Raw genomic sequence first — 17636 nt, forward strand, 5'->3', positions numbered from 1 at the left:
GACACATAGCTAGTCCATAGAGCCACATATGCTTTATATGTATATATAAAACATATACACATATAATTTTCCATGCATGAAAACATCAGGGAATTTTATTAATTTCGTTTTTAAAATACACTCACTTTGAGTATAAGAAGAAAATGTGCCTGACTTACCAACTTTGTAATTTTTCTTAGCATTCAAAAGTTATTTTAAATGTCTACAGATATTTAAAATACTTTAATATTTCACAATTTAATAAACCTACATGTCTCTTCCAAGTTCCTAGTGCTCTCTCATGCTCACTCTGAAGATTAAGGAACTTTTCTTCATTTTCTTTTGCCTTCTCCCTTTGCAGCTCATTATCTCTTTCAAGGGTCTGCAATAAAATTAATTATCCAAAAAATAATCAATACCACATTAATGAATTTTGATGTGTTTTATGTTGCTCAGACCCTTACGTGGAACATGCTGAAAGTGCCATACAGATCAGTGATAATGTGCTACCTCAACAATAATTTTCATAAATTAACAGAAAGGTGCTTAGAGTTTAGCTAACAGGAAATAGGGGGAGGCTATAATGAAGAAATGGCTATAAAAGGGTATAAAAACATTGCCATTATTCAGTTTCACTGCATAAGTTTTAATGTACTGAAAAGTAATATAAAGTACAGCATTGAAAAGCGTGAACTGTAGCACAATGCAGCCTAACCTACTAAAGATTTTAACTACCATTGGGCGTTTTTATCTGCTTATTTTAGAAGTTAACTGGCTAGAAAACCTTAAAAAACAACTCTACTTTCAAGTTAATATTTTTTAGCCTAACTTAGTTAACACATCACTTAGTTACTTCATTGAATTAATGCAATAGAATCACTTTATCCCCACTTTATTTCTCAAGGGAAAAAAAACAACCAAACCTTAAAAAAAATTGCCAAGTGTTTTTCTAAGATTTAGGATTTGGGAACTATGAGTCACTATCACTAATATTATTAGGTTTCTTTACTATCTGCTTGTAATTCAAACAAACTGAAAAGATATTTATATTTAATACATCTAGAATTTTAATTTAATTCACTTATCATTTAATTCATTTGTAAAGCCAAGTACACTCAGTAAAATTCCCAACATAAAACAATAAAAAAAGCAAAAGGGGGAAGTGACCTTTGCCTTCTCCTCCCCAAAGTTAGCACTTCACATGTTTCTGGAATCAGAGGTTACTCACTGCAGAAAAGCACAAAAACAACTTCACAAACAACTGAGAACCTTATCTCACATATTTATTGCTCTGTAATTTGCCTTTTGAAAAAGCAAACTATCTCTTGTTTACTTTCCATGCTATCAAATAAAAATTCATCTCATTTAAGTCTTAAGAACATTCTTTTTAAAGAGTTCTCAACTACACCTATAATATCAATGTGTAAATACAGCTGTGAAATTATGGCAATACATCTATTAAGAAGTATTTTGCAACGTGTGCCAAGAACGTTCTTCTCTGTCTCACTAGGACTGTGCACTTTGAAATATCTAAATGAATACCTATTTTGATTGCTATATTTTCACATAATACAAATTTCCTTGATCCATAGTTAGATTTATAACAGGGCAGTTTCTAAATATTTACAGTGGTGTATAGCTAATAGACACTTAGTATTCTGACATTCTAACCAATGTTTTTATTGTATCTAATTATATGGACAGCATACTCTATTTTAGAAAGTAGATCAATGTTTAAGAAAGATAAGAAAATATACCACAGTCTCTATTCTATTAACAATAAATGACCGAGAGCATAATGTTCTTAAAACAGTATATATTAGGTGTTTTATCAATTCCTTCTGGTTCATACCTATCTTTAAAAGAAAGACTACCTCCTTAAGGTATTGCTGCGGGATTTTTGGAGCCCTTCCATCCTTCCATTACAACGTGAAGTCTTATTCTCAGTTGACTGCACAAGCCACGTTATCAGTGAGGACTCCCTCCCTTCTCCTGCAGTCTCCAGTTTCCTAGATCTCATGGTTTCCTCTTTCTTGCTTTACTTCCTTTTCTGAGTACAGCAAACTGTTACGTTGTGATTAAGCAGGCATGGATGTAACTGTTTCTGGGGAACATCTGCCCCCTCCAATTGTCTATGCTGACTATTTCTTCCCAGCCTCTGCAGACACAATTTTATTCTTTTCTACCCTCTAGTTTTGTCAATGAGGAAGCTAAGGCCAATGTGTTATTCTCATTCTTAATTCTTTGTATGCCATACTTTTCTGCAGTTTTAGAATTATCTCTTTATATGTAATGTATATTTTACAATAATACACACTGCTATTAGGCAAAATGAACTTATATCCTTCAGCCCTGTGAAACTTTTTGTATTGTTTCTTTGATCACTCTTTTTCCTTCTATTTTCTTGGTTCTTTTCTTTCACTGAAACATACCAGATTCCTTAGACTGATTCCTTAGTTCTTTTTCTCATATTTCTATCTTGCCTTGTGTGCTTGTGTGTGTATGCACAGGGCGGAAAGAGGTAAACTTCAGGTATTATTCCTCAGGAGCTTTTTTGGAAACAGCATCATTAGATAAACTAGCTGGCCAGTGAGTGAGCCCCAGGGATCAGCCTGTCTCTGCCTCTCAACACTTGGAAGCACACACCACCACAGCTGGCTTTCTAGTGGTTGCTAGGGATTTAACTCAGGTCCTCAGGAACATTTTACACCTGAGCTACTTCTTGTTTCCACCTTCTAAACAATACTCTCAACATTATCTCACAACCTTTCTATTGCATTTATATTTTAGTAGAGTTTCTCTTAGTCTGTGTTTATGAATTTATAATTCTTGTCCTGTGGATTAGTAAGTAAATTTCCTTTAAGTCTTAGTTTTACATGAGTTTTTTGATTACTATTTTTGTCTGCTTTTCACTTGAGAGATTGTCTTCCACTGTGCAGTAATCCTTAATAATCTATTTGTACTTAAAAAGATGGTCAACACCTCCCCTTGGTGGGGAGGCCTGATGGCACTCAAAGAAAGAATAAGCAGGCTACCAAGATGAGACTTGATAGCCTATGACCATATAGTGGGGGACCCTCGGTCATAGACCTAGGGGAGGGGAATAGAGTGAAAACGGGAAGGAGGGAGGAACGGGAGGATACAAGTGATGGTGTAACAATTGAGTTGTAACCTGAATAAATTAATAAAATTAAAATTTTTTTAAATAAATAAATAAATAAGATGGTCAAAAGTTTGTCAAACACTGGACATCACTGTAGGGAATTCTGGCTGAACTATTTCTTTTAGAAAACATTAACTAAAAGATCTATGGTCTTCACTCTTGGGCATGTTAGTTTCCCCAGAAAGGAATCTCCCATTCTCATTCCTGGGGATTAAAATCGTTTTCCTGTAACTCAGAGAACTACACTGGCAGGCTAGACTATTAACGCTATTTTATTTTATTTTTTTTATTTAATTAATTTATTAAGATTACATCTCAATTGTTATCCCATCACTTGTATCCTCCTGTTCCTCCCTCCCTCCCACTTTCACCCTATTCCCCTCCCCTAGGTCCATGACCGAGGGGGACCTCCTCCCCCACTATATGGTCATAGGCTATCAAGTCTCATCTTGGTAGCCTGCTTATTCTTTCTCTGAGTGCCACCAGGCCCTTTTCATTAAAATAGTTCCAACAGTGTATTGACAGAGAAAGGAAAAGCAAAGGGGGAGGAGAGATTGAGAGAAGGGGGAAAAAAGAAAGGAAAGAAAGGGGAAGGAAGGAAAAGAAGGGGTGAGAGAGAGAGAGCAGAAAGGGGGAGAAGGGGGAGAAGGAAGAATTCATTTATAATAGTTGCTATTTCTGCTAGTGACGTGGTCAATTTCTGGCCACTACTATTTTGAAAACCAATTCTCTTTTTTTTTTTTTAAATACATTTTTATTAATTTATACATATTACATCTCAGTTGTTAGCCCATCCCATGTATCCTCCCACTCCTCCCTTCCTCCCACTTCCCCCCTACTCCCCTCCCCTCCCCTAAGTCTGTGTCTGAGGGGGACCTCCTCCCCCTGAATATGCTCATACGGTATCAAGTCTCTCCTTGGTGACCTATAATCTTTCCTCTGAGTGCCACCAGGCATCTCCGTCCAAGGGACATGTTCAAATATGGGGCACCAGAGTTTGTGTGAAAGTTAGATCTCCTTCTCCACTCAACAGTGGAGAATGTCCATCGGCTAGTCCGGGTAGGGGTTCAAGGTTTTTACTGCCTATTTTTTCCTTGGCTGTTGCCACAGTTTGCGGAGGGCCCCAGGGCCCAGACTCGCCTGTAGTTTTCCAGGACCCACTGGGTCCTTCCATTTCCTCTTTCTCCCAGGCTTCTCACACCTAAAGTTTCAATAGGATGTCCTCCCCTCTTACCCACTATTCTGGTAGGTACAGTTTTTCATGGGGACGTACACCTTGGACTAGTGTCTCGATATAAGTGAGTATATACCATTTAGCTCTTTTTGCTTCTGTGTGAACTCACTCATTATGACAATTTCTAGTTCAATCCATTTGTCCACAAATTTTGGAAATTCCTTGTTTTTAATAGCTGAGTAGTATTCCATAGTGTAAATGTACCACAGTTTCTTTATCCATTCTTCTATAGAGGGACACGTAGGTTGTTTCCAAGTTCTGGCTATTATGAATGAATAAGGCAGCTATGAACATGGTTGAGCATATGTCCCTGTTGTGTAGTAGTACATCCTCTGGGTATATTCCAAGGAGTGGAATAGCTGGGTCTTGAGGAAGCCCTATTCCCATTTTTCTGAGAAAGCACCAGATAGCTTTCCAAAGTGGTTGTACTAGTTTGCATTCCCACCAGCAATGCAGGAGTGTTCCTCTTTCTCCACACCCTCGCCAGCATGAGGTGTCAGTTGAGTTATTGATCTTAGCCATTCTGATGGGTGTAAGATGGAATCTCAGTGTCGTTTTGATTTGCATTTCTCTGATGACTAAGGAGGTCGAGCATTTCTTTAAGTGTTTCTCAGCCATTTGATATTCCTCTGTTGAGAATTCTCTGTTTAGCTCTGCGCCCCATTTCTCTATTGGGTTATTTGGTTTGGTGGTGTTTAATTTCTTAAGTTCTTTATATATTTTGGATATTAGACCTTTGTCAGATGAAGAGTCGGTGAAGATCTTTTCCCAGTCTGTAGGCTGTCGCTTTGTTCTCTTGACAGTGTCACCTGCCTTACAGAAGCTTCTCAGCCTCATGAGGTCCCATTTATTAATTGTTGATGTTAAGGCCTGGGCTGTTGGTGTTCTGTTCAGGAAGTTGTCTCCTGTGCCTATGAGTTCCAGACTCTTCCCCACTTTTTCCTCTAATTGGGTTAATGTCTGTGGTTTTAGGTTGAGGTCTTTAATCCACTTGGACTTGAGTTTTGTGCATGGTGACAAATATGGGTCTAATTTCATTTTTCTACATGTAGACATCCAGTTAGACCAGCACCATTTGTTGAAGATGCTGTCGTTTTTCCATTGAATGGATTTGGCTTCTTTGTCGAAAATCAGGTGAGCAAACGTGTGTGGATTCATCTCTGGGTCTTCAGTCGATTCCATTGATCCACTAGCCTATTGCTGTGCCAGTACCATGCTGTTTTAATTACTGTTGCTCTATAGTACAACTTGAGATCAGGTATGGAGATTCCTCCAGCGGATCTTTTATTGTATAGGATTGATTTTGCTATTCTGGGCTTTTTGTTTCTCCATATGAAGTTGAGAATTGTTCTTTCAATATCTTCAAAATATTTAGTAGGTATTCTGATAGGGATTGCATTGAATCTGTAAATTGCTTTTGGTAAGATGGCCATTTTTACTATGTTGATTCTTCCAATCCACGAACAAGGTAGATCCCGCCATCTTCTGATGTCATTTTCAATCTCTTTCTTCAGAGGTTTAAAGTTTTTTTCAAATAAATCCTTCACTTGCTTGGTTAGGGTTATTCCTAGATATTTTATATTGCTTGTGGCTATCGTGAAGGGAGTAATTTTTCTAATTTCTTCCTCTGCCTGTTTGTCATTTGTATATAGGAAAGCTACTGACTTTTTTGAGTTTATTTTGTATCCTGCCAATTTGCTGAAGGTGTTTATCAGCTGTAGGAGTTCTCTGGTGGAATTTTGGGGGTCACTTATATACACTATCATATCATCTGCAAATAGGGATAATTTTACTTCTTCCTTTCCCATTTGGATCCCCTTGATCTCCTTTTGATGTCTTATTGCTCTGGCTAGAACTTCAAGAACTATATTAAAGAGATATGGGGAAAGTGGGCAGCCTTGTCTGGTCCCTGATTTTAGAGGGATTTCCTTGAGTATCTCTCCATTTAATTTAATGTTGGCTATTGGTTTGCTGTATATAGCCTTTATTGTGTTTAGAAAAGTGCCTTGTATTCCCGATCTCTCCAGAACTTTAAACATAAATGGGTGTTGGATTTTGTCAAATGCTTTTTCTGCATCTAAAGAGATGATCATATGAAAACCAATTCTCTAACTATAAGGGGACCCCAGCACACCACTATATCTCTTTGAACCTCAGCTTTCTCTCAAATTCCAACTATGTACATCCAAGAGGATAGAACCAGTCCTGCGGAGTGAAAGGCGAAATCTGGGGTTGCAATATATTCTTACATAGATACTCTCATCTGGATCTTTCAACTGCATATCTCACTTCAAAAGGCCAGAGTACTATAATTCCTGACCGTTTCTGGGTTTGATTTTGTTTTTGTTTTTGTGGTGTAGAGATATAATCCAGTGCCTCACTGTTCTAGGCTTTCTATTCCTGTGAGAAAATGTCATGACCAAAACCAACTTGGGGTCAGGGGATGGGAGTGGGGTGGGAGTGGGTTATTTTAAAGTTTCCTAACACAACCCATCATCCAGGAAATATGGACAGGAGCTCAAATGGGGCAGGAACCTGGAAGTAGGAACAGAAGCAAAGGCGATGAAGGAGTGCTGCTTACTTGCTTGCTCCCCATAGCTTGTTCAATTTTTCTTATAGAATCCAGAACCATCAGTTCAAGGGATGGCATTTCCAACAATGAGCTGAGTCCTCCCACATCAATCAATTAAAATGCACCACAGGCTTGCCCACAATCTACTAGAGGCATTTTCTCAGTGGAAGACACCTTGTCCAAATAACTCTAGCTTATATCAATCTGATATAAAACTTGGGAGTGCTAGGCAAGGTACCTCTCAACTACATTCATATCAGGCCTCATTTCCACAACTTTGAATTAGGTTTCTATTTCCTGTTTCTGCTGTCTATCTTATTCACTTTTAAAGGTTAGCCTTTTGTGTTTCTTCTGTCATTTCCACATCCTTGTGGATTTACTGCCATTTATAGCAGTTTCAAAAGGTGGTAGAAGTGAATGTAAGTTCAATTAATCATCTTTGGCTGGAAGCCCTGACCAGGTAGTTTCTAACTTGTCCAAGTTTATTCATAGTACTCCATTCACTCATTTAATAACACGTAACAAGGCCCTACTGCATGTTTGACACCATCTCATGTGCTTATGCTCCTTCAGTTACAATGCTGCTGTCTTCATCAGGAATATAAACTTGTATATAATATAAACATATGTGAAAATGTTATTATTCCCAACTGAAATAACAAATTTGAAAAATATTGTGAAAAATAGATATTGCCAGGGGTCAAATTAAAATCATTTACTAAATGCTTTAATCTTCAAAAAAACCAGTAAATTACTCTAGTTAATACAGTAATAATATAATAACTACAAGAGTAAAATATGAAAATTACTCTTTATATTATGACTATAGAAACATAACTAAACTTATAGATAGAATTTATATGTCTATGTTCATTCTAAATTCACTTCTAAAAGCATAAGACAGATGACAGTATAACTGCAGAGCACTGAAAACCAATCAGACATTATCAAGAGCAACGATCCCTTTTAGTACCAACGGGATTAGAATGCTCCTCAAGAAAGCACTTGCCATCTCTAAACAGTGAAACCCTTAGCAACACTCAACATTAATATTTTGTTATGCTATATATCAGTGGTTTTTGGACATCAGTCTACAGCGAAGCACTGATCCATGACAAACTTCTCACTAGGCCATGGCCAAATGTCACTACATGACTTTTCTTACAATGATCTGTCCTTTATCCTGAGATTATGTCATTAAAATACATATATTTTTAAAAGTTCTGCTTTTTTAAAATGGTATGATGATAGGTGGTAATGTTTTCATTTTTAATGTTCTACTTGACAATACTTGGAAATGTACTGTAGGATATTATAGAACTTTTTAATTGATACTGAGACAGGTAATAATTATAATTATAGAAAAAGGCACTTGGATATTTAACATATTGATACTCACAGTTGAAAGATCCTAGGGCCATACTTACAGACATGGCTACTAGCTCAAAGCAGTGACCACTACAGATACCACAAAGTTAAGTAATACATAAGTGTGGGACTTGAAACCTGTAAGAGGCCATTTGAGAGTTTGGGTTTTTGTACAACTACCTTAACAAACTTTCTTAGTTTACTTTATATCACAGTGAAAAATACAGGGACCAAAAGTAACTTGAGAAGGTAAGGGGTCTTTGTTTCCAGCTTACAGGCTTTAGAGTCTATCATCAAGGGAAGTCAGGGCAGGAACTGAAGGCAGGAACCTGGAGGTGAGAACTGTAGCAGAGGCCATGGAGGGATATTGCATGCTCTTCACTCTGCTTGGCTTGCCCAGTTCGTTTTCTTATACAACCCTGGACTACTTGCCCAGGGGTGACACCACCCACAGTAAGCTGGGCCCTCCCACATCAATCACTAATCAAGAAACTGTCCCACAGACATGCTCACAGGCTAATCTCATGGAGGCAGTTCTTCAATTGATGTTCCCTTTGCCTAGACTAAAGCTTATATCAAGTTGACCAAAAAACTAAGACACAGAAACTTAACAGCTCTCATACTTCTAGGAAAAGCATGTTGAGCATAACACTGAAAAACAGTGCTGGACTGGAACCAGGGCAAAGATGTAGTACTGTTTTTTCCTCATGATAAGACCATAAACAACACTACTTATGTTTTCTGTGTCTCTACTCCATTGTGGAGTACATCAGCTAATCTATAGTATGTGAGGATGACCAGACGACTGTGGTATAGCAGCTACTCATAATGAATTTGAGTCAGACATAGTGGCCCATGCCTATAATCCAGCATTCCACAGGCTGTGGAAGACCTGGGCTATAAAGTGATATCATGTCTCCACAAAATAAAGCATATACTCTTGGGAGAAGGTGTGAAGAGGCTTGTGTTTATAAAAGTTGTTTTCTACAAGTCTTTTACTAGAATAGTTGAAGGGGTTAAGAGGGTGAGTGGCTTGATTCTAACAGTTGACTTCTCTCTCTCTCTCTGTATCTTCGACATTTTAATTCCTCTATTCCTGAAGGCAGACAGAACCATTTATATGATAAGCCATAGGGCATCAGTGGTGAAAAGATACTGCTTTGCTCTGCTTAAGTTTGGTTCTATGATGAACTAACAGAAGTTGTGTGGCCCGGTACAAAACAAAAAGGCAGAGGAAACATGCTTGTAGAGGTATTAAGATATGTAAATTTTCTTTTGTGTTTCACTTTGCCTTAGGACAATTCATCTTCTGTTTAATGACATAGTTCTCTGGACAAGGGAAAAAAAATCACAGAACAAATGAAGTCCCTCACAGCTGCCTAAAAGCTGCTTTATAACTGCATGAGCAAAAGCCACTAGCTCCTAGGCCCCACTTCTGCCTGCCACCTGCTTTACCCATGTATCACATTCTAGTCAGAAAATGTAAGCCAATCTTTCCTTTCAGTGGCTCTATTTAAACCCAGTGCAAAGGGTAACTGTTATAAGATGGAAATGGTAGGCACGGATGCATTAAGCACTGGATTGGATACTCATTCTGCCCATGCCAAGATGCTGCCAACCTGAAACAAAGCTGCTTCCGTGACTCCACACAGAGTGCTGCAAGCTATGTGTACCCACTTCAAGCCCCTCCTACTGCATCCTGGTACTCACTAAAATGAAAAGACACAGGGATAGGGTGGTTAGGCAGGGGACCAGGGCAAGGTAGAAGAAACAGCAGGCAAGAACCAAGATTGGGAGACAACAGAAACATGAAAATGTCTGTGGAAGCTCTAAGCCATCGGCACATGCTTCCACACACCATCAGACTTAGTTTATAAAGCATAAATTCAAAAGACAAAAAATCAACAAAACTTCAAGACACTGAGTTCAGAGTTAAACAGAAGGAATATACTTATTTCTAAGTGCACGTTCCTATGCAACTACTCTAATTATTCACTCATGAAGTTAGCCCTGACCCTCTATGATGACTGTCCCTTCATGGGAGATGGCTATAGTTGACATGGGAAATATTCCACTTTACTCTGCTTCCTTTGCTACCAAGAGAGTCCTCTCAAAAGGACATAAATATCTTGTACTGGCCACCACATCTGAACATGCCCCAGCTCCTTGTGAGATGGATGGAATGATCATCCCATAACGTGGCACAGTTAATGTTCCCGGAATGTTACTGCTCCTCCACTCGTCCTCATGTTCCTTCACAAAGAATTCAGAACCAGCAAGGTTCTCTTGTTCATTTTCCAAGGCCACATGTCAAACCTCTCAGACACAGACTACTCCTAAAGCTTTGAAAGGCTTTTAAACTTCTAGATCAGCCCTGGGTACCACTCTTGTTCTTGATAAATTTCCACATGAACTCACTTCATTTCACTCTCCTGGCAACACCAGAGGAACGTCCCATTATCTACAGTATCTCAGGCATCCAGGCAAGGAGTAAGGTAGCAGCCTCCCTCTTGTCACACAAGGGATTTTTCTAGTAGACGCCTTCTTTAGGATCTTCCCTCACTCGGAGGGCAAGAGGAAAACCTCTCCTTTTAATGTGTAAAGTCTAAAATGCTGTTAACCATATGTTGTTCCTTTCCATTATCATCTTTTACCTACTAGGAAGATGTTGGAATGAGTGTGCTGACACCAGTAGTCTGATCTTATTCCTAGGAAGATAGGCCTCCAAATTCTGAGAACTGGTTCTTTTAAAATGTGATTGACACATTTTCCTTTCAGTGTTGACCTTGGCCACAATTTTAAAACAAAGAAAATTTCCACTTGTGTCATTACAAAATGAAGTCATTTACTAGTTGTGCATGGTATACCTTTAATCCTAACAGCAAAGACAGAGGCAAGTGCATCTCTGTGAACTCAAGGCCAACTGATCTACATGCTGAGTTCCAGGAAAGCCAGAACTACATTAGAGAGTAGTCTCAAAAAAATTCAAGCCAGATATTTGATAAAATTAACAATTAACTAGGTTTTAATTTAAATGTTAAAAATGCATTAATTAATTTAGACATTGATGCTAAAAACTGATGAAGCAATCTAGCATCTTAACTTTTAAAATTAAATGCTAGAACATACTTAAATGCAACTAAACAGGGGAAGTATGTTAGATAGAAATATACACTTAAAACATGTAACCTTGTAGTGAGAATTCTGGGATTTTGGTTCTTTAAAAACACAGAAGTACTATGAGAATGTGCTTTTGTTTTAATCCCCAGGGGTGAGGGTATCATAAGCTATGATTTGTCTCATGCTCTAGCAAAAGCTCTAGCTCATGTCTCTCTGTCTCTCTCCCCCTCTATCTTTCCTTCTCTCCTATCTAGTGATAGGGTGAAACAGGAGGGAGTAAAGGGAGGGAAACAGAAGAACCCACAAAGTAGCAAAGACCAGCCACATAACCTGATTATTTTCTCTTAGCGCCTTCAATTCATCATCGATTTCATTATTAGCTTGAGTCTGACGCTGAAGTAATTGCTGCATATGTTCATAACAAAAGAGGGTATCCTTCAAAAATATAAAATATGTTTCTAAGTTAATTCTTCAAGTATAGTTCTAGTTTTTACGATACGATTGTTATAGCTTAATTTTGATACTATATATTAAATTAATAGCACTTCTGTGAATTACTATCTAAAATAATTACTGTTACACAAATTTCTATCAAGTATATTTCTAAAAAACCCTTAAGTAATTTTTGAAATGGGCCACAGATCCTAATATATTACTGAACATGGTAAGGAATTTAAAACTGAAATAAACAAAAAAAAAAAAAACAAACTGAAATAAACTTAATGTCATGCTCACCCACAGGTGAGAAATATATCTCTAGTAAAATGTTACATAAACTATATTATAAAATGACTCTGTAGAGACAGGTGTGGTAGCACATGCCTGTTATCTCAGCACTCAGGGAGGCAGAGGCAGAAGCAAGAAGATCTCTGTGAGTTCAAGCCCACCCTGGTCTACAAAGCAAGCCCAGGATACCCAAGGCTACACAAAGAAACCCTGTCTCATAAACAAAAACAAAATTACTCTGTAGACTAGGATATCTCTGATCAAATGGAAGTAAAGCAAGAAGAAGAACAGACAAAGTAGAAAAAGAGGAGCTGGAGAGAAAGCTCAGCAGTTTAGAGCAGCTGTTGCTCTTGCAGAAGAGCAGGTTTGCTTCCCAGCACCCACATGATAGCTCACAACCATCTGTAACTCCAGTTCCAGGAAATCCAATGCCCTCTTCTGGCCTCAATAGGCACCAGGCACAAACATGATACACATGTATATATGCAGGCAAAACATTCATGTACATAAGACAAATCTAAAAACAATTTTAAAATAACTGCAGTTTTCCCATTTTGTATTTTAAATACAAAAATCGATTCAAACGAGAAGAAATTATTCTAAAATCACACATGGTGTGTATACATTTTCAGTAATTGTCTCCTAAGTTACCACTGATCTAACAAGTAATGAAACTACTTCTAAAAATGGAAATTTAGCTAGAAAATATGTACCTGATGCCTATAATCTCAACACTTGGGAGGCTAGGTCAGGAGGATTGTCAGTGAATTTGAGGCCAACATGGGCTACCTAGTCAGCTCCAAGCCATCTTGTGCTACAGAGCAAACCCTGACTCAAACAAGTTAGTATGGAAAAATGGCCCAGCCATTAAGAGTGCTTGCTGCAGAATCACGAGCATAAGGCTTGGCTCCAGCATCTACTTAACAAGCCAGCCATTGTGCAAATATCTGTAACTCCAGCTCTAAGGAGTTCTGGCCTCTGCAGATAGAGATGTGTGAGCATACATGTGAGCACATACACACAAATGCACATACTGAGACACACACACACACACACACACACACACGTGTAGGCACACACTTTAAACCCAGAAGGCAGAAGCAGATGGACTTCTGTGAGTGTAAGGTCAAGACAGTTCCAAGACAACTTGAGCTACATAATGAAACCCTGTCTCAAAAAGAGAAATAAAATCTTCTTCAATAACAAAAAGTGGAAGAAATACAAAAGCATATCCACTCAATACATGGTAGGTGAATGTCTACTCCACACTAGGCAAATAGCATTCCACATCTACTTGCCACCTTGCTACTGCTTTTTAAAATATTAACTGAATTCCAAAACATGTGATGATTGCTTACCTGTCTTTCTTGTTGAAGACGGGTAATCTCTTCATTAATTTTCCTGTTTAATTCCAACTCCTTCAAAATTGAAGAACGTTAAAGTTATAATGCAAAATTCTGCAAGTTCAGGATTGGCGGTGGTGGCACATGCCTTTAATCCCAGCACTCGGGAGGCAGAGGTAGGTGGATCTTTGTGAGTTCGAGGCCAGCCTGGTCTACAAAGTGAGTCCAGGACAGTCAACAGTCAAGGATACACAGAGAAACCCTGTCTTGAAAAACCAAAAAAAAAAAAAAAAAAACTACAAGTTCTATATTCAATTAAATAGCCATGTTTGTGTTGAGACATTGACTCCAGTGAATTGATAAGCCCATTGTAGGCCAGTACAAACACAAATGTTAAAACTGAAACTTCCCATCTTAAAAGTGACTTAGAAAGAAAAAAGAGAAAGCAGGAGGGAGGGAGGAATGGGAGGATACAAGTGATCGTGTAACAATTTAATTGTAATCTGAATAAATTAATTAAATTAAAATTTTAAAAGAGACACCACTGTGTCACAAAATTATCTGAAGCTACATTTGAGTGGGAGTAAAACTGTTATGGCCAAATTTTGTTCTAAGTTTTTGCTAATGACAAGAAATCTAGCCAGGCGTGTTGTTGACACACGCCTTTAATCCTAGCACTCAGGAGGCAGAGGCAGGCGGACCACTGTGAGTTCAAAGCCAGCTTAGTGAGTCTAGGACAGCCAAAGCTAACACATAGAAACCCTGTCTCAAAAAACCTTAAAAAAGAAGGAGAGAGAGAGAGAGAGAGAGAGAGAGAGAGAGAGAGAGAGAGAGAGAGGAAGAAAGACAGAAAGAAAGAAATTTAATAATTGAAAAAGATTCATACAAGAAATATTTTGTGCAACAATCCTGAAGTTCTCATACATTTGGTAAGGTTTTAATTTTATAAACTTGATCCATTTTTCTACTGAGGGACACTTAGGCTGTTTCCATGTTCTGGCTATTATGAATAAGGCTGCTATGAACATGGTTGAGTAAATTTTCTTGTTGTGTGCTGGAGCATCTTCTGGGTATATTCCAAGGAGTGGAATAGCTGGGTCTTGAGGAAGCCCTATTCCCATTTTTCTGAGATAGCACCAGAAAGATTTCCAAAGTGGCTGTACTAGTTTGCATTCCCACCAGCAATGAAGTAGTGTTCCTCTCTCTCCACATCTTCGCCAGCATGTGGTGTCACTTGAATTTTTGATCTTAGCCATTCTGATGGGTATAAGATGGAATCTCAGAGTTGTTTTGATTTGCATTTCCCTGATGACTAAGGAGGTTGAGCATATCTTTAAGTGTTTCTCAGCCATTGAGAATGGATAAAGAAACTGAGGTACATATACACTATGGAATACTACTCAGCTATTAAAAACAAGGAATTCCTGAAATTTGTGGACAAATGGATTGGGCTAGAAATGATCATAATGAGTGAGTTAACCCAGAAGCAGAAAGACTCAAATGGTATATACTCACTTATATCTGCATACTAGCCCAAGGGGCATGTCCTATGAAAGCCTTCACTTACCAGGAAACTGGGACAGAGGGGAGGACAGCCTATTGGGACTCTAGATGAGAGAAGCATGGGAGAATAGCAAAGTAGAAGGATCCAGAGGGTCCTAGAAGCCTACAAGTAGAACATTATAATAGGCAGATTTGGGCCCAGGGGTCCCAATACAGGCAGTAAACTTTAAACCCCTACCCAGATCTAGCCAATGGACAGAACATTCTCCACAGTTGAGTGGAGAGTGGGGTATGACTTTCACATGAACTCTGGTGCCTCATATTTGACCATGTCCCCTGAGGGGGAGACCTGGTGGCACTCAGAGGAAGGATAGCAGGTTACCAAGAAGAGACTTGATACCCTATGAGCATATACAGGGGAGGAAATCCCCCTCAGGAACAGTCATAGGGGAGGGGAATAAGGGGAAAATGGGAGGGAGGGAGGAATGGGAGGATACAAGGGATGGGATAACCATTGAGATGTAACAAGAATAAATTAATAAAAATTTTTAAAAAATTTATAAACGAGTAAATTTAATCAAATACCATGTTGAGTCTTTCTTGAAGCTCTTCATATTTTTGTTTTTTAATTATCAGATTTATACTTTCTTCTTCCATCTTATGCTGACATAGGACCTTGGACTTAATTAACTCTGAAGCTGTTTTTTTTAATTCCTAACATAAGAAACAAAAAGGAAACTCAGTATACATATTTCATCAAAGGAAGACATTTTCACAATAGTTTCCAAATCTTTAAAATTATAATTCATTTAATAAGTTCTTCTTTGCCAATGTGTGTGTGTGTGTGTGTGTGTGTGTGTGTGTGTGTGTGTGTATTAAAAACAGACAATATAAAGCATGAGACATTATGAATGAAGATGTAATAGACAAGAAAGAATAAAGGAAACAGATCATTCAAAGATGATTCCAGGGTAACCAGATAAAGCTGGAAGAAATGACAAGGGGTATCATGAAATGAAAAAGGAGCTTAAAAATGAAAAGGAAATGAGAAGTTTCTTTACTGTTGAAAAACATGATGTTTGTATGCACTATCTAAGATAGAAAATGTCCAGAAACAGGTACATAAAGCCAAAGACAGAAACCACTGACCCTGATTTAGAAGAGCTGTTAACTCTTCTAAAATATGTTCCATTTACATTTATTTTAAATTATAAAAGATGATGCATAATAAAGTCACAGAATGGAGTTTTAGGTGACCCAGTGATAATTTACAGGATTGGCCACTTTTCAGACTTGCAATTTTTTGTTTTTCTGTTTCATGTATGGAGAAAATGAGAGAGTGAAAAGTCCAGTGTGTGACCATTATATTACAATAAATCACAAAGAGAGATAACTTCCAAGCAGTTTAAAATAGCAGAACAGGTGTGTAAGTTCAGTTCCTCGGAAGGCTGAGGTAAGAATTCCCAGCTTGACCCTGGGAATTAATTCAAAGCTAGCTTGGGAAATAAAACAAAATCCTGAAGGAGCAGAGAGAGGATTAGGAGGAAGGAAAAGAGGGAAGACAAAAAGGAAGATAAAGAAAGGGAGGAGGATCAGATGTGGTGGTGCTCGCCTGTAGTCCCAGCACTCTGGAGGCAGTGGCAGGTGTAGCTCTGTGAGTTCAAGGCCAGCCAGGTCTACAAAGTGAGTCCAGGACAGTCAGGGCACACAGAAAAACCCTGTCTTGAAAAAAACAAAACAAAAACAAAAACAAAACCCCACAAATAACAAAACAAAAATGAGAAGGGGGGAAGGGAAGGGGAAGGGGACAGAAAAGATGTATTAAAAGCTTGAGTTTAGGTGAAATGTGACGCTGAAAAGCCGCATGAAATCATCTCATGGAGTTGTCACTAAAGTAAGAATACAAATTCACTGAAAGAAAAACTATGAAAAAAAGAGAGAAAACAGGCACCAAAGGGTAAAGTTTTGAAAGAGTGAATGGAGGAATAATCCGTGAGTGAAAGTAATCTTTTTTAGAGTTTGAAAAGACCTTTAAGTAAGTCATTTTTGCACAGGTGTCATGGAATTGATTGAGTATTCTTTCTATACTCACTTCCTACTTCCTTCATGTTTACATTTCACATCTTAAGCCACAAAATAATAAGAGTATCCTCTATCATAGAAAAGGGAACACAAAGTAAAGCAGGTTCTAGCATCCATTGATCTGGGCACTTAATATGCATTACCAATACCTACTAGTCATGTCCATTTGTGGAATTATTCTTCTTTGGACTTGTAACCAAAGGCCAATTTCAATACTATATGACTATCTCAACCAGGGATACTAAGGTTCTTGTTTCTTAAGACAGTCTCATGGGCTGGCTTTAAAGTCACAGCTTTCCTGCGCCCCAAGTGCTGGGACTGTAGACATGCACCATCATACCTAGCTCTTGGTATTCTTTATTTTTTTTAAAAAGTTCCCTTCAACTGCTTCTTGCAGGCCAAAACTGGATCGCATGCTCATGCTTGACCCTCACAGTAGATGAGGAATGAGTGATATGGACTGACTTAGACTGATCATGTGCACTACACTGACGGTTGACATCACCAAATCCATGACTTTGTTAACATTGTAAAAATTAGTTTGTT

The 17636-nt window shown here is 38.2% G+C and overlaps 1 protein-coding gene across 4 annotated transcripts in view; it reads right to left on the reverse strand.

Annotated features, from left to right (window-relative positions):
- Positions 1-17636, reverse strand: part of CCDC73 (coiled-coil domain containing 73) — a 120191-nt gene that overhangs the window by 21218 nt on the left and 81337 nt on the right. For 3 of the 4 annotated variants that reach the window (XM_084775592.1, XM_084775591.1, XM_084775594.1), the window contains 4 exons: positions 15594-15722; positions 13521-13580; positions 11767-11871; positions 251-361 (listed from right to left, as the gene is read on the reverse strand). In XM_084775592.1, the coding sequence (XP_084631718.1) occupies positions 251-361; positions 11767-11871; positions 13521-13580; positions 15594-15722 (405 nt within the window). The remainder of the gene's footprint in view (positions 1-250; positions 362-11766; positions 11872-13520; positions 13581-15593; positions 15723-17636) is intronic. The other variant, XM_084775593.1, reaches the window with a different exon arrangement.

This window comes from Acomys minous (assembly GCF_964271855.1).
Source record: "Acomys minous genome assembly, chromosome: 3".
In the NCBI taxonomy this organism is placed as follows: Eukaryota; Metazoa; Chordata; class Mammalia; order Rodentia; family Muridae; genus Acomys; species Acomys minous.